General features: G+C 39.7%; 1 protein-coding gene across 1 annotated transcript; it reads right to left on the bottom strand.

The window, feature by feature from the left end:
- Window positions 1-1,103: 1,103 nt before the first annotated feature.
- Window positions 1,104-26,970, bottom strand: LOC121881885 (NLR family CARD domain-containing protein 3-like). Its single transcript, XM_042389679.1, has 9 exons — window positions 26,697-26,970; window positions 26,286-26,514; window positions 24,203-26,006; window positions 23,114-23,287; window positions 22,747-22,920; window positions 7,810-7,983; window positions 7,442-7,615; window positions 2,451-2,497; window positions 1,104-2,222 (listed from the first exon to the last, which is right to left on the bottom strand). The coding sequence occupies exons 1-9, from the start codon at window positions 26,889-26,891 to the stop codon at window positions 1,648-1,650; spliced, it is 3,546 nt and encodes a 1,181-aa protein (XP_042245613.1). The 5' UTR covers window positions 26,892-26,970; the 3' UTR covers window positions 1,104-1,647.
- Between the last annotated feature and the right edge of the window lie 481 nt (window positions 26,971-27,451).

Raw genomic sequence — 27,451 nt, 5'->3', positions numbered from 1 at the left:
AGAAGAAAATGTCCAAATTCTCTGATTCCAGCTTCTTAAATGTGAATTAAGTAAATTATCGTAATAATTCTTCCATCACTGCCCAAATATAATGAGTGGCTACTTACCAACTAAATACTTTTTCTTATAATTTGTACTAAATTTTCACCACCTTCTGTAAAATGTCCTAAAATGTACAGTTACATACCTGCAAATTACTCAGGAAAGTTCCAGGAAATGTATAAAAAGTTGAGAGAACTCTAAATAAAGTTTTTCAATGGTGATGTGCAGGATTTTGTACTGTATTAACTGGGTTTGAGTGTTAAGTGACACTGAGAATTTATTATATTTTTGCAGATTCGTCACCAGTTATGATTGTGATGTGTGTTGGAGGCAGCAGCATGTTGATATATAACATCTCCATAATCCAGTACTGAGAGGAAAACTGCTTCAACAGCTGTTTACTGCTCAGAGGGAAACTGTTTGTTCCTGTTTCTGTGGCACTAACAAGGAAGTTAGTTTTATGTTTTCATTGAGAAATAATTTCAGATGAATAAGGTTTCAGATGTCGGGAACAAAGCAACATCTGTCCAGCTGTGACTGACTGACAGCCGCTCGGCCTGCAGGTCTCTTCAGGGAGCGTCGGAGTTTTCATCATCAGCTGCAGTTCAGAACCAAACAAACACTGTTTATCTGCATTACAGAGAGCAGAGGAGTGTTTACTATTTACACTCTGTGATCACCAGCTGCTGAGAGGAGGAGGAGGAGGGGGAAGAGGAGGAAGAGGATGAAAAGAAGGATGAGGAAGAGGAGGAGGAGGAGGAAGAAAAGGAGGAGGAGCAGGAGAGAGGAGGAGTGGGAGGAAGAGGAGGAGATGAGTAAGAAGGTGAGGAGGAGGAGGAGGAGAAGGGGTAGGAGAAAGGAAGAAGAGTGTTGTTGTTTTGTTGTTGTGAGATCGTGAATTCCCAGAATTCATTCTGTCATAAATGTTCTAATGAGAGAAAAACACAAGTAGTGTAGTAGAAGTAGAAGTAGTATAACATTACACATCCATGTAAGAAACAAGTGATGTTCTCTGAATAAGTAGTGAATGAATATTTTTATTCAAGTGTAAAACACCCAAAGCTGCCCAGCAAACATGAGCTTACAAGACAATATTTACATCACCTGCAGAGGCAAGAAAAACTAAAGGAAAGCAACCCATACATGTTATTATATACATACATGTCAGACACATTACATCAGATAGAAACATACGTTGATGTTCATGATTTAACACAAACTGAGCTGATGTCAAACAGACTGGGATGTCTGCTGGACATTTTCAGGAAAAACTTCACTTTAAGATCCTGATAAAATGGAATAACTAACAGCCACTAACAGCTACTAGATGCTGCTCCAAGAAAACTTTACTGAAGTCAATCAGAGTCAACACAGTTTTTACACATAAATTCAGCCCAGAGGAGATCATTTCACTACTTCTAATAGAAACAATATTCTGACATTAAAGCACAGTCAGTGATCCAAATGAAACCAGAGTGAAACCTCGTCCACCATCAACATTTAAACACAGGAAGCTGCTGTCACTTCCAGTTTCTGTTGTTCACTGGTGAACAGAGTGAACAGTGATTTCAGCAGCTGTCTTCAGTCAGCAGTGTGACTGTTTGTCTACACAGGAGGAGACTCTTCCTCAGACAGACGACACAGAGACACTGAGGAACCAGACCACAACCAGAACCCAGGATACAGAGGCTGAGTGAATGTGGTGTTGAAGGTGTGGAGGTGGATCAGTGTGTCAGAGGAGACTCTGTAGAAGGACAGAGTGCCAGCAGGACAGTCCACATACACTGCTACTCTGTTAGAGACAGAGGAGGAGGAGGAGGAGGAAGAGGAGGAGGAGGAGATGGATGTTTCTGTCTTATTGTGCCAGACACAGTAACCATCATCAGAGCAGTTCAGACTCCAGGACTGATCATTATATCCAAACACACAGTCACGACTGTTTCCTTTCCTGCTGATTCCTCTGTAACTCACTGATATATTAACTCCTCTTCTCCACTCGACCTCCCAGTAACAGCGACCAGTCAGACCATTTCTACACAGCAGCTGAGACCAGTGGTCAAATCTGTCTGGATGATCAGGATATGACTGATTCTCTCTCACATGTGTCACCTTCCTGTTGTTGTCAGACAGTTTGAGGTTTCTGTGTACTGTGTTTGTGTCCAGTGTGAGTTCACAGAAATCTGATGAAGAGAAGAAGAAACAACACAGCAGCAGTTTATCATCTGACACACCTGATGGATTTATTCTCTGTTTAAGTTCTGATCTGTTGTTCATTTCTATAAAGTTTAATGACACATTTTGTCAGTAATGTTCTAATGAATAAATACCACAAAGACCAACTTTGTATTTAAAGAGAAACTGACTGTGTGCTGTTTAGTTGTCATGAATCAAATTAAATCCACACTTACACTTCTTCACACCAGGTTTTAACCTGAGCTCTCCACCATGGTCCAACCTGGAGGAAGAAACACAGTCAGAATGATTTTCTATCCAACATGAGTCCTAACTGCTGTTCAACATGAAGCAGTGTTCCTCAGTTTGTCAGAGTGACACAGAAACAGGCTGCAACTCATCTGTCTCAACTGTCTGCTGGATTCTTTCACTGAAATCTGAGAGGAAAAGACGTGAAGAAGAAGATGTGATGTACAAATATGTCCTCAGACATGATGAATCAGAATATTAAATATTGACCTCTGCATGTTGTGCTGAGGATAGAACCTGTCATGACTTCAATATTAAAGGAGACTTTACTTCAAGGTGAAAATTAAGTTATCAGAGAATAAATGCAGCTATAAGACAGCAAAACATTTTAATGCAATTATATAAATCTGCTCATTTGTTAGCTTTAAATATTATAAAGATAATAATAACAATAATAATATCTAAATAAAACATCAATGACAAGTAATAAAGTTCTTTTAAACATCACTGCATAACTACAGTAACCTCTTGACAGATCAGTCAAACTACAAAATTCAACTTGTAATGTGTCATTTAATCCAACTTGAGGCTCTGAGGGAGTCAAACAGGAAATCTGTGATTTGGGGCTGAATAAATAAAACTGACTTGACTTCAATAATTCAATATCAAGATGAATATTAAGGCGTAATGTCGGAGTTAGAGAATAAATGAACCTTTAAGGCTGTTCATTTATTTGGTTTGAATATATAATAATTATAATAAAAATAATAGTTGAAAGACACAATAAGAAGCAACAACAACAAGTTAGAAAGTTCTAAATGATACAAGTGAACTTCTTTAGAATGAACAATAAATACATGTTTAATAAAATAATAGATGGACTCTCCTCTGATGAGTTCAGGGACACTGTAGGAGGACAACCGCTTGTTCTTTAATTCTGGTAACCAATCTTTGATTCTTAAGGAAAATAAGAGACAGTGGCGCGGGGAAAACTTTTGAGGAAGCCAAGTGAGACAAGGGAGACAGGAAAGACTACGTTGCTGCTTTAACAGCCAGTGTAATGTAACCAGATGAGCTATTAGCACGCCGCTGTCATTTTACACAAATGCACCCCCCAAATGCATAACCGGCCGCATAATGCACAGTACAGATCTGATAATGGATAAAAGAAACATTCATTCACAAATTAAATCAGGAGACGTTTAAAGTTTTATTTTTCGGCTACATCATAAAATATCAGTAGTCTACATGTATCAAACACATGACTTATAAGCCCCGTTGTATGTGCTTGAAATACACAAATACTCTCCATACTTCCTTATTGTTTAAAACTAGACCAAATGTTCATTATACAACATGACCTAAAACACATAACAACCCAGTAACAGACCTGCAGAGGCCATAAACAATCAAAACAAATCTCATCTATTCAGGTAACCTGGCCCTATGAGTGCTGTCCGTGGTGCTGATTTTATATGCGTTAACAACCACAATAAAACTTCAGTCTATTTCCACGGACTGACTAACACATTCAGCTAAACCCAGGCAAGCATGGCACATTAAGCAATATGACCACATCAAAAACTGCACACATAGCTACATGGGCAGTTCAGTCAACAGTAAAGCCATAGAGGGAGAAGGGGGTGTGCATTTCACTCACCCTATTTGAAGAGGAAGGCGATCCCAAGTGCTCTGAAAGTGTAGTGTCAAACTCTGCAAATGTATGTACCAGCTCCACAAAATTTCCCCCGTTTGAGCTGCCAGCGGCCTCATTGCCCTGAATGCTTGTTCTTGGCGCGCAGGGTACAAGGCTGCAACAATGAGTCTCATCAGAATATCCCGGTTCTTCTTCACTTGTTCATTGTGCTTCTTTGTGCTAATGGTTCTCACCAAGTCCAGAGCCTCGTCAATCCTGACGCCCAAAAAGCTTCAATTTCACAGCACAATCTATGTGACTCTTTGATTTACCGTGCCTCTCAATTGCTGTGACAGGTTGGCAAGGTCCATGAATCCTGTAGTGGCCCATGGATTATTCAGTGAGCACGAATCCTTGTCGAAAAGACACGGCCAGAAAAATAACCGCTGAAGTTTAGCGCTACCAGCTAGCCACTCCTTGCGAACATAATTTTCCTCATTGAATGTCTGAATCCCGCCTTTTTTCCTCTCCATACGCAGCTCTAGTTTGGGCGTTGGCCTGCCGTCAGATATAATTTTGAGTTGCTGCTGTAGTGGTAGTTTAGTAAAATTGTTTTTTTACTAAAAACTCCAAATCTCCACCCTCCATAACTACACTTGCTAATGTTGCTAACGGTGATATCAACTGGCTAACGGTTATCCCCCCTTCAATGACGTTGATAACATCCCATGATTTGATTGGTGAGAGGCCAAAGGTTGGCTGGCTTCCCTTGGTATAGTCCTGACTAATCACAGATTGGCAGTGGCATGAGGGTAGCCTCATCTGATTGGTTAATCTTTCAATTTTTTTTTCACCAAGGGATGCCAATTTCAGTCTGACATTAGTCTACAGTAGAAGTGCAATATAGTGTTTCACCACACATTCACCACATAACATTTAGAGGGGCGCTGTTTCACTCATTGTAAAATACTCAATGTGAACCGGAAGACAGGCTCTTATCAACAACAAAGCCATAAACTAATCCACATTCCTGAGGACTTTGTTAAGCCCCCTTTGCAAATCTGAGGCAAACCTGAAATTCATGTAAATTAAATGTCTAATCATTATGCAACTTATATCATGTTATTTGTCGTGTAAATACAAGAAGAACTGTATAACTTTCATATATGTATGACTATCTACTAAAGAGATATAAGACTTCAGGTAAAACTACAGGTAACAACACTGCCCTCTATTGACAAGAGTTAAATTTCCTTATGTGAGGAGTTAATGAATGTTTAATAACCATGCATTTGTACTTTAAGTGTTTAACTTGTGATCTATTAACCTCATAGACAATCATATTTTAGTAGTTAAATTAGACAAGTAGTTTGGCTCAAAGATTGACGTTTCTAAAATAATAGGAATGTAAAGATAATATTTGAAGGATTTGAGTTTAAAGTTTTCTTTTATTGTTAAACAATAGTCACATTGAATGTCATTCATATTATGAAGTAAAACTTATATTTAAATATGTTTCTGAAAGTAATCTAATCACATAAGTGTTGCAGAACTTTATTTCCTTTCACTTTAGTATTAAACTTTATTTCAGTAGATGGTTTAAGATGTGTAGATAGTTTGAGAAAGTTGAACTAATGAGGGTTGTATGCTTAGACATCGTGAAGTGTTAATATGAAGGTTAATGTTTGTTATTAGAAGAACTGACTTATCATGAATTGCGTAAACTGCTCAGCTGTTTCTTTAATGGTTTTACAAATATGATACAAGCTGACAGGACCGTTATTAATCAGAAATATCATGAATGCTTGGACATTATGACAGGAATGTGTTTACAGCTTAATGTGAAATAATAGGCAACAGTGACTTGAAGTGTGAGTTTTTGCATGTAAAAACTCAGAATTAGATTTCCCCAAATTCCTTTACTTCAGGAGACGCAGGCTGCAGACCACCAGCCACACCTAAAGCCCCTAGTACAAAGAAATTGAATATTCATCAATAATTCGGCACGAAGCCCTTTAGAACACACACAAACTCCTCCCATCTTATTCTAACTTATAAAAACAGCCTCAAAGAGATTCCTCTTTGAGCTGGCCTCCACGAACTCAAGAAAATTCTTAAGACATCTCTTTCATTTGTTTTTCAATCAAATGTATCCGAATTTAATCTTTTATCGCAACAAGTTAATTTGTTTTGTTTTATTAATAACATTAAGTCTCGTATTTCCACGTATAGTAATTTAATTTGAAGTAAACACGTACAGTATTTTATTTTGAAGTAGACGCCGCTGAAGACTTGAGCGCAGTCAGACTTAACTCATGTTACTACAAGCCAAATAAAGCCTGAATGTAAGCTCCCGAAGAAGAAGAAGAAGAAGAAGAAGAAGAAGAAGAAGAAGAAGAAGAAGAAGAAGAAGAAGAAGAAGCAATATTGAAAACCAGAAGTGAAGCCGGCCTAAAGACTCTTTCAGAGCAGCCTGAAACAGCCTGATTCTTTACTGTCATTCAACGCCTCTGCATCCACTGAGATGCGCCACAGCCCACAGCTGATCCGGGCTCTTCCACTGCAACACCACTGGTGATGCTGCACCAATAACTCTGGACCTGCCAAGATGACGCCTCTACCACGACGACACACCTCAACAGTAAGGCATAACATGGCTTTGTGATCAAGGGTTGATGTCGAATAACGTTAAAATGAAAGAATTGATTTAGAGAAGTTGAATTAGCTTTCCCCTCAGCATTCCCCGGTACAACATGTTAAGCCTGGAGTTACGCACTTCGAGCCACTTTAACTGAATAATTTTCTTTATTAATTTTTATCATTCTTAGGCCTTATTTATTTATTTATTTATTTACTTTCTTTTTATTTATTATTTTCTGTATATTATCTGTATATATTATATTATCTATGCTTTATCATGTATCCTCAAGACGTTTAGCTATTAATAAATGTCTTCATTTATCCTAAAAGTGTTTGGTTGTTTCTTTGAGCTGCAGTAAACAGAGGTCACTGTTTGGGACAAGAACTTACGACTGTAAGACTGATTCACTGATTAAACTGAACAAGGGTTAGTGCTTCCTCCTGGCACTAACAAATCCTAACCAAAAAGGAGGTGGTGCACTAATGATGAGGTAATTCATTAATAAAGTATTAATGCTCCTACAACACCATGAGAACATGAAAGTTTAACAAAAGAATAACTTTATGTCGACTTAGTAGCTTTTTCCAGAAGTTTCACTCACATTACATGACCTTCACACTATTACATCCATGATCAGGAATGAACTTTTATGTTCAGCATAAAAGTTCTTTACCTGAGAGTATCCAACTGTCTGTCCATACCTGAGAGTGTCTAGTCTCCAGTGTGGATCCTTCAGTCCAGCAGACAGCATCTTTTGTCCTGACTTTCCTGGATGATTGTAGCTCAGGTCAAGCTCTCTCAGATGGGAGGGGTTGGAGTTCAGAGCTGAGGCCAGAGAAGCACAGCCTTCCTCTGTGACCAGACATCCTGACAGACTTAAAATATAAAAAGATTGATAACACAATGTTTTTTAATCATAAGTACCAGAGTCCTACAGATGTTGTGCAGAATAATTGACATTGATCTGAATATAAAGCAGCATGCAAATGAACAACTGTTAAAATCTCTCTCCGAGTCAGCTTTATTCTCATTGTTCAAGATAACAAAATTATAGATGCTGTATCCTGACCTGAGAGTTTCCAGTGTACAGTGTGGACTCTCCAGTCCAGCAGACAACAGCTTAACTCCTGAATTTTGCAAGTTGTTGTTACTCAGGTCAAGCTCTCTCAGACTAGAGGACTGGGAGCTGAGAACTGAGGACAGAGCTGCACAGCTTCTCTCTGAGAGGTTACAGCCACTCAGCCTGAAGAAGAATTAGTGATTAACATAATAAAGAAATGTTATTTCCCTTCCATAAAATATTAAAGGTTTGTTGATATTTTTGGCTGGACCTGCCATGGACCAGCCCTATAACCCGGAATATCTATCACTGACTCACTGACTGAGTGATGAAGTATCAGTCACATGTCACTCTCAGCGCAGCCCCAAAATAAGTTTTAAAAACACACATTTACCAAGCACCTCACAAGGAGGCTCTGACACTGACAGGAGCACAAACCCATGGATACAAACAAATACAGTGGATCCGTTTTACCAGCCTTCACTGCAGCTAGAAGCTAATTAGTATGCCTAGCATTGTTAGCATAGCTGTACCATACTGTGTGTGTGTAGCCTATAGACTGTATAGAAATAAGTTGTTGCAGTGGTGTTTATAGTTTGACAGCACTGTGCTGGGTAGGTGACAGGTGTGTTTACAGTGTTTTTGTGCTCTGAAAGACGTCACAGCAGAGATACTAAGTCACAAGATGATAGACTGTTAGCTTAGCATGCTAATCCTACGTTAACATATGGATAAGACCATTTGTTTACAGACATCTGAAGATTGAAACAGATGAAAGAGAAAATAAAAATAATTAGAATAGTTACAATTGATGTTAAAATAAGTTATCTTTCAAATGAAACATCCAAAGATATGAGTGGAAAGTAATGTTCTCACAACTGCATTTATACCTTTTTTTTTTTACTCAAATGTAGCTTAACCATGTCATGTGATATGCTACTTCAGTATACTTTAACAACAAATATTACTGGGACCACCACAGAAAATTGCAGATGAACATTTAATATCCAAGAATTCACATTATAGACACTACCACTGACTATGCCTGTAAAAAAATTGACCACAGTTTCACACAGTGACCATACGCAGTCCAGCCATATACTAGGACTAGTCTTGTTAATCAAATAGTGGATAACTATTTTTCTAGTCATCCATCCACTTACAGAGCTTTATTTGAAGCTTTGACCACTGGCAGCAGCCTTAGAAGAGCCTCCTCTGAAGCAGAGTATTTCTTCAGGTCAAACACATCCAGATCTTTTTCTGATGACAGTAAGATGAAGACCAGAGCTGACCACTGAGCAGGAGACAGTTTATCTGTGGAGAGACTTCCTGATCCCAGGGACTGTTGGATCTCCTCCACTAGAGAATGATCATTCAGTTCATTCAGACAGTGGAACAGATTGATGCTTCTCTCTGCAGACAGATTCTCACTGATCTTCTTCTTGATGTACTTGACTGTTTTCTGATTGGTCTGTGAGCTACTTCCTGTCTGTGTCAGCAGACCTCGCAGGAGAGTCTGATTGGTCTGCAGTGAAAGACCCAGGAGGAAGCGGAGGAACAAGTCCAAGTGTCCATTTGGACTCTGTAAGGCCTCATTCACAGCACTCTGGTAGAGATGTTTTCGTTTAGGTTTGTTTTTAAAGACTTTAGAAAACTGGGTTGTTGTTTGTTCTTCTGCCAGCAGATTGACTCCAGAGTTGATGAATGTCAGATGGACATGAAGAGCAGCCAGAAACTCCTGAACGCTCAGATGGATGAAGCAGAACACCTTGTCCTGGTACAGTCCTCTCTCCTCTTTAAAGATCTGTGTGAACACTCCTGAGCACACTGAGGCTGCTCTGATATGGATGCCACACTCTGTCAGGTCTGATTCATAGAAGATCAGGTTGCCTTTCTGCAGCTGCTCAAAAGCCAGTTTTCCCAGAGACTCAATCATCTGCCTGCTCTCTGGACTCCAGTGTGGATCTGTCTCAGCTCCTCCATCATACTTGACATTCTTCAGTTTCAACTGAACCACCAGGAAGTGGATGTACATCTCAGTCAGAGTCTTGGGCAGCTTTCCTCCCCCTATGCTTTTCAACACTTCCTCCAGAACTGTAGCAGTGATCCAACAGAAGACTGGGATGTGACACATGATGTGGAGGCTTCGTGATGTCTTGATGTGGGAGATGATTGTGCTTGCCTGCTCCTCATCTCTGAATCTCTTCCTGAAGTACTCGTCCTTCTGTGGGTCAGTGAACCCTCTGACCTCTGTCACCATGCCGACACACTCAGGAGGGATCTGATTGGCTGCTGCAGGTCGTGTGGTTATCCAGAGGCGAGCAGAGGGAAGCAGTTTCCCCCTGATGAGGTTTGTCAGCAGCACATCCACTGAGGTGGACTCTGTAACATCAGTCAGGATCTCATTGTTGTGGAAGTCCAGAGGAAGTCGACACTCATCCAGACCGTCAAAGATGAACACAACCTGGAACTCTTCAAACCTGCAGATTCCTGTTTCTCTGGTTTCAGTAAAGAAGTGATGAACAAGTTCCACCAAGCTGTACTTTTTCTCTTTCAGCACATTCAGCTCTCTGAAAGTGAATGGAAATGTGAACTGTATGTCCTGGTTGGCTTTGTCTTCAGCCCAGTCCAGAGTGAACTTCTGTGTTAAGACTGTTTTCCCAATGCCAGCCACTCCCTTTGTCATCACTGTTCTGATTGTTTCATCTCGTCCAGATGAGGCTTTAAAGATGTCTTCTTGTCTGATTGTTGTCTCTGGTCTGTCTGGTTTCCTGGATGCTGTTTCAATCTGTCTGACCTCATGTTCATCATTGATCTCTGCAGTCCCTCCCTCTGTGATGTAGAGCTCTGTGTAGATCTGATTCAGAAGGGTTGGGTTTCCTGCTTTAGCAATCCCCTCAAACACACACTGGAACTTCTCCTTCAGGTTAGTCTTAAGTTTATATCGACACTCTGCAGCACAAGTTCCTGAATGAATAAACAAATGAAATCAATCAGATGATTCTACAGTAAATTGGTAGAATGTAAACATTTAACCACAGATGTTTATATTTTCTTCCACCATGAAATCTATTCAGCTCATCAGTTGAGGACAAACAGTTTCTGACTGTTTTCAGCTCAGAAGAATTCATAGATGCAGATGTGTGCATCATATTAACAGCAGAGTTTGAAATATAAAGCTCTCCCATGTTGCCTCCATTTCCTCTCCATCATGTTAAATCTGTTAAAATCATCTTACTGCTCTGCAGACAGTCAGCCAGCTCCTCCTGCTTCATTCTCCTCAGGAAGTGCAGTGTGATCTTCAGAAATGCGTCTCTGCTGCTCCTCCTCTGCTCTTCCTCCTCACCATCCAACACCTCCTCATCCTCACTCTGACTCTCTAAGCATTCTGGGTAATCTGGACTCAGAGCCTTATGGATCTTCTTCAGCTCGTTCTTCACAAAACTGATGAAGTTCTCCTCCAGCAGCTGGAACAGAATAAAATGTAAATTTAACTGGTAGAAGTCAACATCAGATCATCTGTGACAGACTGAAAACCTGCTGGTCTACAGAGCGCAGCATGGAGACTGTTAGGACCAGAATGGTAGTTTAGTATTTATTCTGTGGCTGTTGTAGTTAGCAGTAGTAGCTGTGCTTTACATTTACACACCATAAATATGGAGTCCAGGTGTGTTTGATGCTGCTGGACAGACTGACCACTGAGAACCTCTGAGCTCTGCTGGTGAACTCTGTGAAGAAAAGATGAAGTCTTAGAATAAATAATGACATCAGTGTTAAAGGTGTTCTATCACAGTGGATCCACATAAAACACTCAGCTGTTCTGTCTTACCTCTGATCATTTGTCTCTGTAATGACTTCGTACCTCTGTTTTAAAAACTGTGATACAGATAAAGTTTGTGGTTTTTGAAAAGTGTATGTAGGAGGAGTGTGTGTGTTTGTATTTATGAGAACATTGTGTGTAAAAATATTATTAGTCACTAAGGTCAAGAATAAATCTCCGCAATCAATCAAACTTATTAGGAGAGCTAGATATTAACAGACACAAACATTTTACAGTCTGACCTCTGATCAGCAGACTGATGTCCATGTCTGAAGTAAACAGGTCGACCCATAGACCGGTCGCTCTTCATGGACACACAGCTGGGTTCAGGGTAGCTTTGTCTTTTCTGATGGATCCTGATGGAAACAAAACACTGATAAATGCACATGTTCAATATAATTCTTCTCAGACAAAGAATATGTTATTCTCAACATGTTAATAACAAGGACATCATACTTCTGTGGTTAATATTCTAAATGTGACGTCTGTAGGAGCTTCAGCTGATAAAATAAAATGTCTTGTTCAAAACTAGCCGATACTAAAAAGAAAAAAAGATGTTGACAGTGAAAAACATGCATTTAAGGATGACTGGACTGAAAAACACGAGTTCATTTTGCCTGAGGGAAATATGAGACCATTGTGCTTGAATTGCAATCAAACAGCGGCCATAATGAATCGTGGGAATATAAATATATATATATATCTCAGTGGCGGCTGGTGACTCAAAAAAATTGGGGAGGACAGGAGGAAAACCAACCTGATGAAATTGGAGGGGTGCCAATAAAACAATTTGCTTTCAAAAACAAAAACCCCTGAGTGGTGTAAAGGCTGCTTCTTTAAAGACATTTAGCATATACATATTGTTTCTAAGGAAAGAAGAGCTCATTTTAGCCGTGCAGTGGTTCTGAATGTGTCATTTTACCAACAAAGTGAAATTCAAATTTATAGTATTGTTCTATGGTGACAACAGATTTATGTTCTCATTAAAAACAGACAATACATCACATGATTTACATGTGTTTCCTGTGTATTTTCTTAGTGTACAGAAATATATAAATGTACTTCAAAAATGAAGTACATCTGCCTCTATGGACCAGCCTCCACTGATATGTATGTTATATTATTTCTTCTGTTGTTTGTCCATCAACATGATGTCCAGTCGGTTAGCCATCACCAGTTGTCAATCTTGATGTGGAAGTCCTTCAGGATCTCTGAGGCCATTGTGAGATCCTGTGGGACATGTCATGTCATGACATGATATGTCTTCTTGGGAGAGATGGAGAGTAACAGACACAAACATTTCTTATCTCTGATCAGCAGATTTATGTCCATCGTTGAACTCAGTAGGTTCAAACATCGACTTGAGATTCTTGACAGACACCCGACTGAATACAGCAGAGTCTGGTCTGAGCTGCTGCTCTGGGCTTCAACAAAACACACACAGAGCTTTGAGTGTGAATAATGATGGTGGAGTGATGTGAGTGGAGAACAGTGATGGACAGTTAGAGATCCTCATCTCACCTCTGAGCTTTGGTCTGGCTGTCATGTTCCCCACACAGAGAGCTTTTAGAAGGAGGGACTCCGTCCTCTCTGTCCTCACACTGATCCATAGCAGAGAAACACCTTCACACAAACACAACAACAAGCTCATTCATTACAACAAGCTGCACATCACAGAGCCACACATTAGTTCTTATTCCTCTCAATAACATGTCACAAATATTCAGGGGCGATCTGAGCATTGGTGGGGCACTAAAAAGAGATTAATCTGAGAATTTGTTATACAACCCCAAAGTACAAAATGACATGATGACAACATTTATTACTTCATAGCTTGTCATAGTACACCCAAAAATGTCATCATTCCATCTCCCAGAGTTCAAATTTGTATGCCCAAAATACATTTTTCCAATCCCAAAATTCATAATCCTAATTTTTTTTTCATTTCTTAGTTACAATCCCAAAAACATAATAATGTGCCCCTCAAAATTGTTATTTGTTAAAATCTTCAAAAAATGTTATAATGTCCAAATTTGCCCTAAATCTGCGCTTATTTATATGCCGATCCAATAAAAGGCAATGTTGGGATTTAAGTGTGTTAGTTAGCACCAAGAGAAAATGAAGGCTTTAAATCTTTACATTTGTGTTTAAATATTTAAATTATGACAAAAGTTGAACAGAGAAACCCAAAGATAGTTGTTCTGTTAGTTTGGGCCCCTGATGGCTGAGGGGCCCTAAGCAGCCTCTACGTTCTTCCAGTCTGGGCTGGTTCTGGTCCACCTAGAAAGGATTCTGCAGCATTTGGGACAGCTGAGACATGGACTGTTTAAAATGAGCCTCAGTTAAACAGAGTCAGTCTCAGTGTTGTAAGATGGCTGTTTGAACATTTGGAGGATTAGCAGTTAAAAAAAAGAACCTCAGTCGAGTTGATCAAATCTGTCCAACCAGTTCTGACACTTCCTGCATTTTTCACTGATGATGGAAGATTAAAATCAAACTTCTGTTGGTTTTACCTGCTAATCACTATCAGTGATACATGTAAATCTTTCTAAAGTAATTGTAGTTTAACTTATATCTTAATATTTATACCTGCAAACATTACATCTGAAACACCCAATTAACATTAAGAAACATTTCAGCTGTAGTCAAACAGTGATACAATTCAATGTGATCAAAGTGATGGTGACAGACATTTACAGATTTCTCTGGTAGGATTCTCACCTGCTGAACTCACTTCAGGTCAACTTACAGACACTTTCCACCTTCATGTGTAGAGGAAACATCAGGAGAGAAGAAGCTGCTCGTTCTGCCTTGTCAGTCTTGGTGTCTGTCTGCATCTGATCTGAGGATGCCGTCACATCCTCATAACTTCAGAATCCAAATCTAAAAAATCATCAGTGTGACGTGAAAACCAGTCTAACCAGTCAGTGTCAGAGAAATCACATATCAGTTGATGTAGTTCTACCATCTGTCCACTAGATATTGCTAACCGGCCATCTAATAATTTAAAGAGCCTGAGCTCCCAGGCGGGCCCTTCACTCTGTTCCTTAGTTCTGGTTCCTAACTAAGAGGGACCAGCCTTTTTCTGTCAGGGTCCTTATTAAAAATACTGCTTCTAATAATACAAGTATAATAAGGATGCATACTTTTTTGTTTACCACATAAGATATGTTAGGAAAGATTTCATTTTTTTAAAGGTTATTTTTTAGCCCTTTATTTGAGAGTCAGGAAACATTGTGAAAAAGACGGGTATGACATGCAATAAAGGTCCCCCAGCCAGGAACCCAACTGAGGACGTTACAGTTATGTGGGTTGAGCCACAACCATCAGGCCACCAAGACCTTCTCTGAGACACTTAATTAATATGGGCCCTGATATCTAAAAAATATACTTAAATACATGAATAGTACATGGATTTGAATTATGCAATTTGACTGTTTATTTCTACTACTACTACCAGTACTAGTAATACATGTACATACAACTAATGCTACCACTCCTACCACTGATTGATTGATTCAAGTGTCCTGCACCTTTTCTGGTGCTCAGCTCATATGGGCTTACAAGACAGCAAATATAACCAAAAGATTATAATATAGTCTGTACACACAACAAACACTATTACTACTACCAGTAGGAGAATGATAATAATAATAATAGTAATAATAAACACATCAGCACGATGAAAAGCTTTTCATCATGCTGAAGTAGCACCTTTTACTGTCACGTATATGACTGTTCAGTTTAATCCATACATCATGTAATTCATTTTCTTAGAAAAGTATCTGAGAATAAAATTAACCTCAGTCAAGCTGATCTGACACTTCCTACACTTTTAACTTTTGTCACATCCTCATAACTTCGGAGTCCAAGTCTAAAACAACATCAATGTGACGAGAAAACCTGTCATGTGAGTGCCAGAGAAATCAAACATCAGATGATGTAGTTCTGCTATATGTCCACTAGACGGTGATAACTGACCATCGAATAAGCTACAGCGCTCTGCACAGACAGATGTAATGGAGGAGCAGTAGTTTGTTTGAATAATACGGGCCCAAATGTGTTAAACTTAAACTTCAACACAAGAATCATACAAAGATTACAATGATTAAATTTGACTGTTTACTGCTGCCACTACTATCAATACTAGTAATACATGTACATACATGTACATACAACTAATGCTCCAACTAATAACAATAATAATAATAATGGTAATGGTCATGTTTATGACTGTTCAGTGTAATCCATACATCATGTCAGTCACATAGGAAAGTGTTTGAGAATAAAATGAACTTCAGTCAAGTTGATCAAAGTTGTCCGACCAGTTCTGACTCTTCCTGCATTTTTCACTGATGATGGAGATTAAAGTCAAACTGCTGTTGATTTTACGTGCTAATCGCTAACAGTGATACATGTAAATTATTCTAAAATAATCGTACTTTAATTTAGATAGAAAACTTAGGAATATTTATATCTACGAGTATCAAACAGATATTTTTGGAACAGCCAGCCACTATGAAGAAACATTTCAGCTGTACAGTCAAACAGTGATACAACACAATGTGATCAAAGTGATCGTGTTGATCAGACATTTACAGATTTCTCTGGTAGGATTCTCACCTGCTGAACTCACTTCAGGTCAATTTACAGACACTTTCTACCCTCATGTGTAAAGGAAACATCAGGAGAGAAGAAGCTGCTCATTCTGCCTCGTCAGTCCTGGTTTGCGTTCGATCTGAGGACGCTGTCACTTCCTCGTACCTTCACAGTCCAAGTCTAAAACAACATCAGTATGATGATAAAGCCAGTTTAACCAGTCAGTGTCAGAGAAATCATAAATCAGTTGATGTAGTTCTGCTATCTCTTCACCAGATGGTGCCAACTGACCATCTACCAGCCTTCACTGTGTTCCTCAGTCCTGGTTCCTAACCATGACAGACTGGCCTTTTTCTGTCAGAGTCCTTACTACAAATACTGCTTCTAATAATACAAGTATAATAAGGATGCATTCTTTTTTGTTTACCACAGAGCCTCAGATCCCGGGCAGGGCCCTTCACTCTGTTCCTCTGTGTGCATTTGATCTGAGGATGACATCACATACTCATAACTTCAGAGTCCGTCTCTAACTAGTTAATTAAAAGCAATCGTGTTGGATTACTGAAAAATTGCTGGAATCTGAATTGTTTTATGATTCTACCAAGATTAAAGTTGCCCACAGGTGAGATCAAACTAATGAGCTGCTGTTTGATAGACAGCAAAGTTAAGCCTGAACTATCATGACTCAGAGAAAAACATCAGCATGATCAGGCTTTCAGATGTTGAGTTTAATGATCTGCACCCATTGATCTATATCTGTCTGCCTGCAGGCTTCTGCATCTCAAAGCTGCTATGAACTCAAATCTTCACTGATGTCAAATAACGTTCAGCTGTGATTCAAAGATTGTTAGCAGTTTAAATCGCTTTTTATTCAGTGTGAACTGCAGCCGGACTCTCCAGGTTAATGATTTTAGCTAGTTTTTATTTTCTATTTAATTGTTTTAAATTCTATTTAAATATGTTTTTATAATGTTTTGTGTTTCTTTTAGTTTTTGTCTCAGTGCTCTTTATGTTTCATGTAAAGCACTTTAAATTGTCTTGTTGTTTACAGGTGATAAACAGATCAACGTGTTGTTCTGCCTCCTTCTCTGAGTGTTTGTGTGGTTTTGTTCAGCTGCTGTGTGATGAGGATGATGAAGAGGATGCTGCTGCTCCACGCCAACTGCTGAATATGACGTTTCCTGGTCGGTGCAGTGAAGCCCAACAGGAAGGACTTCTGTGTGGCCGCCTTTCATCCCCCAAGCGCCGCCCCCCTCCTCCCCAGGCGAGGTGGAGGCTACCTGATGGAGCACAGAGTCCTGCTTACAACCAGCCAATCAAAGAGCTACCTGCTCCACCAGCTGGGGCTGAGCGTCGCCCCTGGGGGTCTTGAGGCCCCTGCAGCACTGCATCCATCCAGCTGCAACATCTGCACACACACACACACACACACACACACCTGGATGTCAGCTGGTCTGTGACTCTACCTGGTGGAGACTTTTCCACATTACAGTCTGTTTGATTACATGATGTGAGAAACTGTTTCAGCCACCAGATGTCCTGATAACACCAGGACTGACTCAATCTCCCATCATCCTCTCTGAAGTAAAAGTACATAAGTTCTGTTCCCTCAGATACACTTTCAATGTTTAATTAATTATTCCAACTTTATCTCCTCATTTTGTTTGTGATAATTTGTGTCTCAAAAGACTTTCTAGTTACTATTTATGTTTAGAGTATACTGTATAGCAGAGCTGCAATGATCAGTCAATTAATTGATTAGTTGCCAACCGTGAAATTAATCTATTTTGATAAACGTTTCATAATTTTGAGTCATTTTTTAAGAAGAAAATGTCCAAATTCTCTGATTCCAGCTTCTTAAATGTGAATTAAGTAAATTATCTTAATTATTCTTCCATCACTGCCCAAATATAATGAGTGGCTACTTACCAACTTAATACTTTTTCTTATAATTTGTACTAAAATTTCACCACCTTCTGTAAAATGTCCTAAAATGTACAGTTACATACCTGCAAATTACTCAGGAAAGTTCCAGGAAATGTATAAAAAGTTGAGAGAACTCTAAATAAAGTTTTTCAATGGTGATGTGCAGGAATTTGTACTGTATTAACTGGGTTTGGGTGTTAAGTGACACTGAGAATTTATTATATTTTTGCATATTTGTCACCAGTTATGATTGTGATGTGTGTTGGAGGCAGCAGCATGTTGATATATAACATCTCCATAATCCAGAACTGAGAGGAAAACTGCTTCAACAGCTGTTTACTGCTCAGAGGGAAACTGTTTGTTTCTGTTTCTGTGGCACTAACAAGGAAGTTAGTTTTATGTTTTCATTGAGAAATAATTTCAGATGAATAAGGTTTCAGAGGTCGGGAACAAAGCAACATCTGTCCAGCTGTGACTGACTGACAGCCGCTCGGCCTGCAGGTCTCTTCAGGGAGCGTCGGAGTTTTCATCATCAGCTGCAGCTCAGAACCAAACAAACACTGTTTATCTGCATTACAGAGAGCAGAGGAGTGTTTACTATTTACACTCTGTGATCACAAGCTGCTGAGAGGAGGAGGAGGAGGAAGAGGAGGAAGAGGTGAAGTATGAGGGGGAGGAGGAGGAGAGAGAAGGGGGGGGCAGGAGAGAGGAGGAGGAGGAAGAAAAGGAGGAGGGGGAGGAAGAGGAGGAGAGAGGAGGAGGAAGAGGAGTGTTGCTGTTTTGTTGTGAGATCGTGAATTCCCAGAATTCATTCTGTCATAAATGTTCTAATGAGAGAAAAACACAAGTAGTGTAGTAGAAGTAGAAGTAGTATAACATTACACATCCATGTAAAAAACAAGTGATGTTCTCTGAATAAGTAGTGAATGAATATTTTTATTCAAGTGTAAAACAGCCAAAGCTGCCCAGCAAACATGAGCTTACAAGACAATATTTACATCACCTGCAGAGGCAAGAAAAACTAAAGGAAAGCAACCCATACATGTTATTATATACATACATGTCAGACACATTACATCAGATAGAAACATACGTTGATGTTCATGATTTAACACAAACTGAGCTGATGTCAAACAGACTGGGATGTCTGCTGGACATTTTCAGGAAAAACTTCACTTTAAGATCCTGATAAAATGGAATAACTAACAGCCACTAACAGCTACTAGATGCTGCTCCAAGAAAACTTTACTGAAGTCAATCAGAGTCAACACAGTTTTTACACATCAATTCAGCCCAGAGGAGATCATTTCACTACTTCTAATAGAAACAATATTCTGACATTAAAGCACAGTCAGTGATCCAAATGAAACCAGAGTGAAACCTCGTCCACCATCAACATTTAAACACAGGAAGCTGCTGTCACTTTCAGTTTCTGTTGTTCACTGGTGAACAGAGTGAACAGTGATTTCAGCAGCTGTCTTCAGTCAGCAGTGTGACTGTTTGTCTACACAGCAGGAGACTCTTCCTCAGACAGAGGACACAGAGACACTGAGGAACCAGACCACAACCAGAACCCAGCACACAGAGGCTGAGTGAATGTGGTGTTGAAGGTGTGGAGGTGGATCAGTGTGTCAGAGGAGACTCTGTAGAAGGACAGAGTGCCAGCAGGACAGTCCACATACACTGCTACTCTGTTAGAGACAGAGGAGGAGGAGGAGGAGGAGGAGGAGGAGGAGGAGGAGGAGGGGATGGATGTGTAATTCTTATTGTGCCAGACATAGTAACCATCATCAGAGCAGATCAGACTCCAGGACTGATCGTTCTTTCCAAACAAACAGTCATAACTGTTTCCTTTCCTGCTGATTCCTCTGTAACTCACTGATATATGAACTCTTCCTCTCCACTCGACCTCCCAGTAACAGCAACCAGTCAGACCATTTCTACACAGCAGCTGAGGCCAGTGGTCAAATCTGTCTGGATGATCAGGATATGACTGATTCTCTCTCACACGTGTCACCTTCCTGTTGTTGTCAGACAGTTTGAGTTTTCTGTTTACTGTGTTTGTGTCCAGTGTGAGTTCACAGAAATCTGATGAAGAGAAGAAGAAACAACACAGCAGCAGTTTATCATCTGACACACCTGATGGATTTATTCTCTGTTTAAGTTCTGATCTGTTGTTCATTTCTATAAAGTTTAATGACACATTTTGTCAGTAATGTTTTAATGAATAAATAGCACAAAGACCAACTTTGTGTTTAAAGAGAAACTGACTGTGTGCTGTTTAGTTGTCATGAATCAAATTACATCCACACTTACACTTCTTCAGATAAAGTCTTGACCTGAGCTCTCTACCATGGTCCAACCTGGAGGAAGAAACACAGTCAGAATGATTTTCTATCCAACATGAGTCCTAACTGCTGTTCAACATGAAGCAGTGTTCCTCAGTTTGTCAGAGTGACACAGAAACAGGCTGCAACTCATCTGTCTCAACTGTCTGCTGGATTCTTTCACTGAAGTCTGAGAGGAAAAGACGTGAAGAAGAAGATGTGATGTACAAATATGTCCTCAGACATGATGAATCAGAATATTAAATATTGAGCTCTGCATGTTGTGCTGAGGATAGAGCCTGTCATGACTTCAATATTAAAGGAGACTTTACTTCAAGGTGAAAATTAAGTTATCAGAGAATAAATGCAGCTATAAGACAGTAAAACATTTTAATGCGATTATGAAAAATATAATAATAATAGTAATAATAATAATAATAATATCTCAATAAAACATCAATGACAAGTAATAAAGTTCTTTTAAACATCACTGCATAACTACAGTAACCTCTTAACAGATCAGTCAAACTACAAAATTCAACTTGTAATGTGTCATTTAATCCAACTTGAGGCTCTGAGGGAGTCAAACAGGAAATCTGTGATTTAGGGCTGAATAAATAAAACTGACTTGACTTCAATAATTCAATATCAAGATGAATATTAAGGCGTAATGTCGGAGTTAGAGAATAAATGAACCTTTAAGGCTGTTCATTTATTTAGTTTGAATATACTGACTTATCATGAATTGCGTAAACTGCTCAGCTGTTTCTTTAATGGTTTTATAAATATGATACAAGCTGACAGGACCATTATTAATCAGAAATATCATGAATGCTTGGACATTATGACAGGAATGTGTTTACAGCTTAATTTGAAATAATAGGCAACAGTGACTTGAAGTGTGAGTTTTTGCATGTAAAAATTTCCCAAATTCCTTTATTTCAGGAGACGCAGGCTGCAGACCACCAGCCACACCTAAAGCCTCTAGAACAAAGAAATTGAATATTCATCAATAATTCGGCGCGAACCCCTTTAGAACATCCCTAAAACTCCTCCCATCTTATTCTAACTTAGAAAAACAGCCTCAAAGAGATTCCTCTTTGAGCTGGCCTCCAAGAACTCAAGAAAATTCTTAAGACATCTCTTTTATTTGTTTTTCAATCAAATGTATCCGAATTTAATCTTTTATCGCAACAAGTTAATTTGTTTTGTTTCATTAGTAACATTAAGTCTCGTATTTCCACGTATGGTAATTTAATTTGAAGTAAACACACTTAACTCAAGTTACTACAAGCCAAATAGAGCCTGAACATAAGCTCCCGAAGAAGAAGAAGAAGAAGAAGAAGAAGAAGAACACTTGAAACTGAATCTGCTCTGTGAGAGCAATATTGAAAACCAGAAGTGAAGCCGGACTAAAGACTCTTTCAGAGCAGCCTGAAACAGCTTGATTCTTTACTGGCATTCAACATCTCTGCATCCACTGAGATGCGCCACAGCCCACAGCTGATCCGGGCTCTTCCACTGCAACACCGCTGGTGATGCTGCACCAACAATGCTGGACCTGCCAAGATGACACCTCTACCACGATGACACACCTCAACAGTAAGGCATAACATGGCTTTGTGATCAAGGGTTGATGTTAAATAACGTTAAAATGAAAGAATTTATTTAGAGAAGTTGAATTAGCTTTCCCCTCAGCATTCCCCGGTACAACACGTTAAGCCTCGAGTCACTCTTGCTGAATAATTTTCTTTATTAATTTTTATCATTCTTAGGCCTTATTTATTTTACTTTCTTTTTATTTATTATGCTCTGTATATTACCAGTATATATTATATTATCTATGCTTTATCATGCATCCTCAAGACGTTTAGCTATTAATAAATGTCTTCATTTATCCTAAAAGTGTTTGGTTGTTTCTTTGAGCTGCAGTAAACAGAGGTCACTGTTTGGGACCAGAACTTACGATTGTGAGACTGATTCACTAAACTGAACAAGGGTTAGTGCTTCCTCCTGGCACTAATAAATCCTAACCAAAAAGGAGGTGGTGCCCTAATGATGAGGTAATTCATTAATAAAGTATTAACGCTCCTACAACACCATGAGAACATGAAAGTTTAACAAAAGAATAACTTTATGTCGACTTACTAGCCTTTTTCAGAAGTTTCACTCACATTACATGACCTTCACACTATTACATCCATGATCAAGAATGAACTTTTATGTTCAGCATAAAAGTTCTTTACCTGAGAGTGTCCACCTATCTGTCCATACCTGAGAGTGTCCAGTCTCCAGTGTGGATCCTTCAGTCCAGCAGACAGAAGTTTCTGTCCTGACTTTCCTGGATGATTGTAGCTCAAGTCAAGCTCTCTCAGATGGGAGGGATTGGAGTTCAGAGCTGAGGCCAGAGAAGCACAGCCTTCCTCTGTGACCAGACATCCTGACAGACTTGAAATATAAAAAGATTGATAACACAATGTTTTTAATCATAAGTACCAGAATCCTACAGATGTTGTGCAGAATAATTGACATTGATCTGAATATAAAGCAGCATGCAAATGATCAACTGTTAAAATCTGTCTCAGAGTCAGCTTTATTCTCATTGTTCAAAATAACAAAATTATAGATGCTGTATCCTGACCTGAGAGTTTCCAGTGTGCAGTGTGGACTCTCCAGTCCAGCAGACAACAGCTTGACTCCTGAATTTTGCAAGTTGTTGTTACTCAAGTCCAGCTCTCTCAGACTAGAGGACTGGGAGCTGAGAACTGAAGACAGAGCTGCACAGCTTCTCTCTGAGAGGTTACAGCCACTCAGCCTGAAGAAGAATGAGTGATTAACATAATAAAGAAATGTTATTTCCCTTCCATAGAATATTGAAGGTTTGTTGATATTTTTGGCTGGACCTGCCATGGACCAGCCCTATAACCCTGAATGTCCATCACTGACTCACTGACTGAGTGATGAAGTAGCAGTCACATGTCACGCTCAGCGCAGCCCTAAAATAAGTTTTAAAAACACACATTTACCAAGCACCTCACATGGAGGCTCTGACACTGACAGGAGCACAAACCCGTGGATACAAAGAGATGCAGTGGATCCATTTTACCAGCCTGCATTGAAGCTAGCAGCTAATTAGCATGCCTAGCATTGTTAGCATAGCTGTGCCATACTTTGTGTGTGTGTAGCCTATAGACTGTATAAAAATAAGTTGTTGCAGTGATGTTTATAGTTTGACAGCACTGTGCTGGGTAGGTGACAGGTGTGTTTACAGTGTTTGTGTGCTCTGGAAGACGTCACAGTGGAAGTCACAAGATGATAGACTGTTAGCTTAGCATGCTAATCCTTAGGAGTTAGAAAATAATTAGAATAGTTACAATTGATGTTAAAATAAGTTATCTTTCAAATGAAACATCCAAAGATATGAGTAGAAAGTAATGTTCTCACAACTGCATTTATACCTTTTTTTACTCAAATGTAGCTTAACCATGTCATGTGATATGCTACTTCAGTACACTTTAACAACAAATATTACTGGGACCACCACAGAAAATTGCAGATGAACATTTAATATCCAGGAATTCACATTATAGACACTACCACTGACTATGACTGTAAAAAAATTGGCCACAGTTTCACACATTGACCATACACAGTCCAGCCGTATACTAGAACTAGTCTTGTTTATAATCAAATAGTGTATAACTACTTTTCTAGTCATCCATCCACTTACAGAGCTTTATTTGAAGCTTTGACCACTGGCAGCAGCCTCAGAAGAGCCTCCTCTGAAGCAGAGTATTTCTTCAGGTCAAACACATCCAGATCTTTTTCTGATGACAGTAAGATGAAGACCAGAGCTGACCACTGAGCAGGAGACAGTTTATCTGTGGAGAGACGTCCTGATCTCAGGGACTGTTGGATCTCCTCCACTAGAGAACGATCATTCAGCTCATTCAGACAGTGGAACAGATTGATGCTTCTCTCTGCAGACAGATTCTCACTGATCTTCTTCTTGATGTACTCGACTGTTTTCTGATTGGTCTGTGAGCTACTTTCTTTCTGTGTCAGCAGACCTCGTAGGAGAGTCTGATTGGTCTGCAGTGAAAGACCCAGGAGGAAGCGGAGGAACAAGTCCAAGTGTCCGTTTGGACTCTGTAAGGCCTCGTCCACAGCACTCTGGTAGAGATGTTTTAGTTTAGGTTTGTTTTTAAAGACTTTAGAAGACTGGGTTGTTGTTTGTTCTTCTGCCAACAGATTGACTCCAGAGTTGATGAATGTCAGATGGATGTGAAGAGCAGCCAGAAACTCCTGAACACTCAGATGGACAAAGCAGAATACTTTGTCCTGGTACAGCCCTCTCTCCTCTTTAAAGACCTGTGTGAGCACTCCTGAGTACACTGAGGCTGCTCTGATATTGATGCCACACTCTGTCAGGTCTGATTCATAGAAGATCAGGTTGCCTTTCTGCAGCTGCTCAAAAGCCAGTTTTCCCAGAGACTCAATCATCTTCCTGCTCTCTGGACTCCAGTGTGGATCTGTCTCAGCTCCTCCATCATACTTGATATTCTTCAGTTTGGCCTGAACCACCAGAAAGTGGATGTACATCTCAGTAAGGGTCTTGGGCAGCTTTCCTCCCTCTCTGATTTTCAACACATCCTCCAGAACTGTAGCAGTGATCCAGCAGACGACTGGGATGTGGCACATGATGTGGAGGCTTCGTGATGTCTTGATGTGGGAGATGATTGTGCTGGCCTGCTTCTCATCTCTGAATCTCTTCCTGAAGTACTCCTCCTTCTGTGGGTCAGTGAACCCTCTGACCTCTGTCACCATGCCAACACACCAAGGAGGGATCTGATTGGCTGCTGCAGGTCGTGTGGTTATCCACAGGCGAGCAGAGGGAAGCAGTTTCCCCCTGATGAGGTTTGTCAGCAGCACATCCACTGAGGTGGACTCTGTAACATCAGTCAGGATCTCATTGTTGTGGAAGTCCAGAGGAAGTCGACACTCATCCAGACCGTCAAAGATGAACACAACCTGGAACTCTTCAAATCTGCAGATTCCTGCTTCTTTGGTTTCAGTAAAGAAGTGATGAACAAGTTCCACCAAGCTGTACTTTTTCTCTTTCAGCACATTCAGCTCTCTGAAAGTGAATGGAAATGTGAACTGTATGTCCTGGTTGGCTTTGTCTTCAGCCCAGTCCAGAGTGAACTTCTGTATTAAGACTGTTTTCCCAATGCCAGCCACTCCCTTTGTCATCACTGTTCTGATTGGTTCATCTCTTCCAGGTGAAGCTTTAAAGATGTCTTCTTGTCTGATTGTTGTTTCTGGTCTGTCTGGTTTCCTGGATGCTGTTTCAATCTGTCTGACCTCATGTTCCTGATTGACCTCTGCAGTCCCTCCCTCTGTGATGTAGAGCTCTGTGTAGATCTGATTCAGAAGGGTTGGGTTTCCTGCTTTAGCAATCCCCTCAAACACACACTGGAACTTCTTCTTCAGGTTAGACTTGAGTTTATATCGACACTCTGGAGCACAAGTTCCTGAATCAACAAACAATAAATTAAATCAATCAGATGAATCTGCAGTAAATTGGTAGAATGTAAACATTAAACTGCAGATGTTTATATTTTCCTCCACCATGAAATCTATTCAGCTCATCAGTTGTTGACAAACAGTTTCTGACTGTTTTCAGCTCAGAAGAATTCATAGATCTGATGCAGATGCACACATCATATTAACAGCAGAGATTGAAATATAAACCTCTCCCATGTTGCCTCCATTTCCTCTGAATCATGTTAAATCTGTTAAAATCCTCTTACTGCTCTGCAGACAGTCAGCCAGCTCCTCCTGCTTCATTCTCCTCAGGAAGTACAGTGTGATCTTCAGAAATGCTTCTCTGCTGCTCCTCCTCTGCTCTTCGTCCTCACCATCCAACACCTCCTCATCCTCACTCTGACTCTCTAAGCATTCTGGGTAATCTGGACTCAGAACCTTCTGGATCTTCTTCAGCTCGTTCTTCACAAAACTAATGATGTTCTCCTCCAGCAGCTGGAACAGAATAAAATGTAAATTTAACTGGTAGAAGTCAACATCAGATCATCTGTGACAGACTGAAAACCTGCTGGTCTACAGAGTGCAGCATGGAGACTGTTAGGACCAGAATGGTAGTTTAGTATTTAGTCTGTGGCTGTTGTAGTTAGCAGTAGTAGCTGTGCTTTACATTTACACACCATAAATATGGAGTCCAGGTGTGTTTGATGCTGCTGGACAGACTGACCACTGAGAACCTCTGAGCTCTGCTGATGAACTCTGTGAAGAAAAGATGAAGTCTTAGAATAAATAATGACATCAGTGTTAAAGGTGTTGTGTTCTATCACAGTGGATCCAGTTAAAACACTCAGCTGTTCTGTCTTACCTCTGATCATTTGTCTCTGTAAAGACTTTGTACCTCTGTTTTAAAAACTGTTATACAGATAAAGTTTGTGTTTTTTGAAACGTGTATGTAGGAGGAGTGTGTGTGTTTGTATTTATATTTATGAGGACATTGTGTGTAAAAACAGTATTAGTCACTAAGGTCGAGAATAAATCTCCACATTCAATCAAACTTATTAGGAGAGCTGGATAATAACATAAAACATTTTACAGTCTGACCTCTGATCAGCAGACTGATGTTCATGTCTGAAGTCAACAGGTCGACCCATGGACCAGTCACTCTTCATGGACACACAGCAGGGTTCAGGGAAACTTTGTCTTTTCTGATGGATCCTGATGGAAACAAAACACTGATAAATGCACATGTTCAATATAATTCTTCTCAGACAAACAATGTGTTATTTTCAACACGTTAATAACAAAGACATCATACTTCTTCTGTGTTAAATATTCTAAATGCAACATCTGTAGGAGCTGCAGTTGATAAAATAAAATGTCTTGTTCAAAACTAGCTGATACTAAAAAGAAAAAAAGATGTTGACAGTGAGAAACA

The sequence above is a fragment of the Thunnus maccoyii genome, chromosome 17 (assembly GCF_910596095.1).
Source record: "Thunnus maccoyii chromosome 17, fThuMac1.1, whole genome shotgun sequence".
NCBI lineage: Eukaryota > Metazoa > Chordata > Actinopteri > Scombriformes > Scombridae > Thunnus > Thunnus maccoyii.
This window is presented reverse-complemented; position numbering and strand designations above follow the sequence as displayed.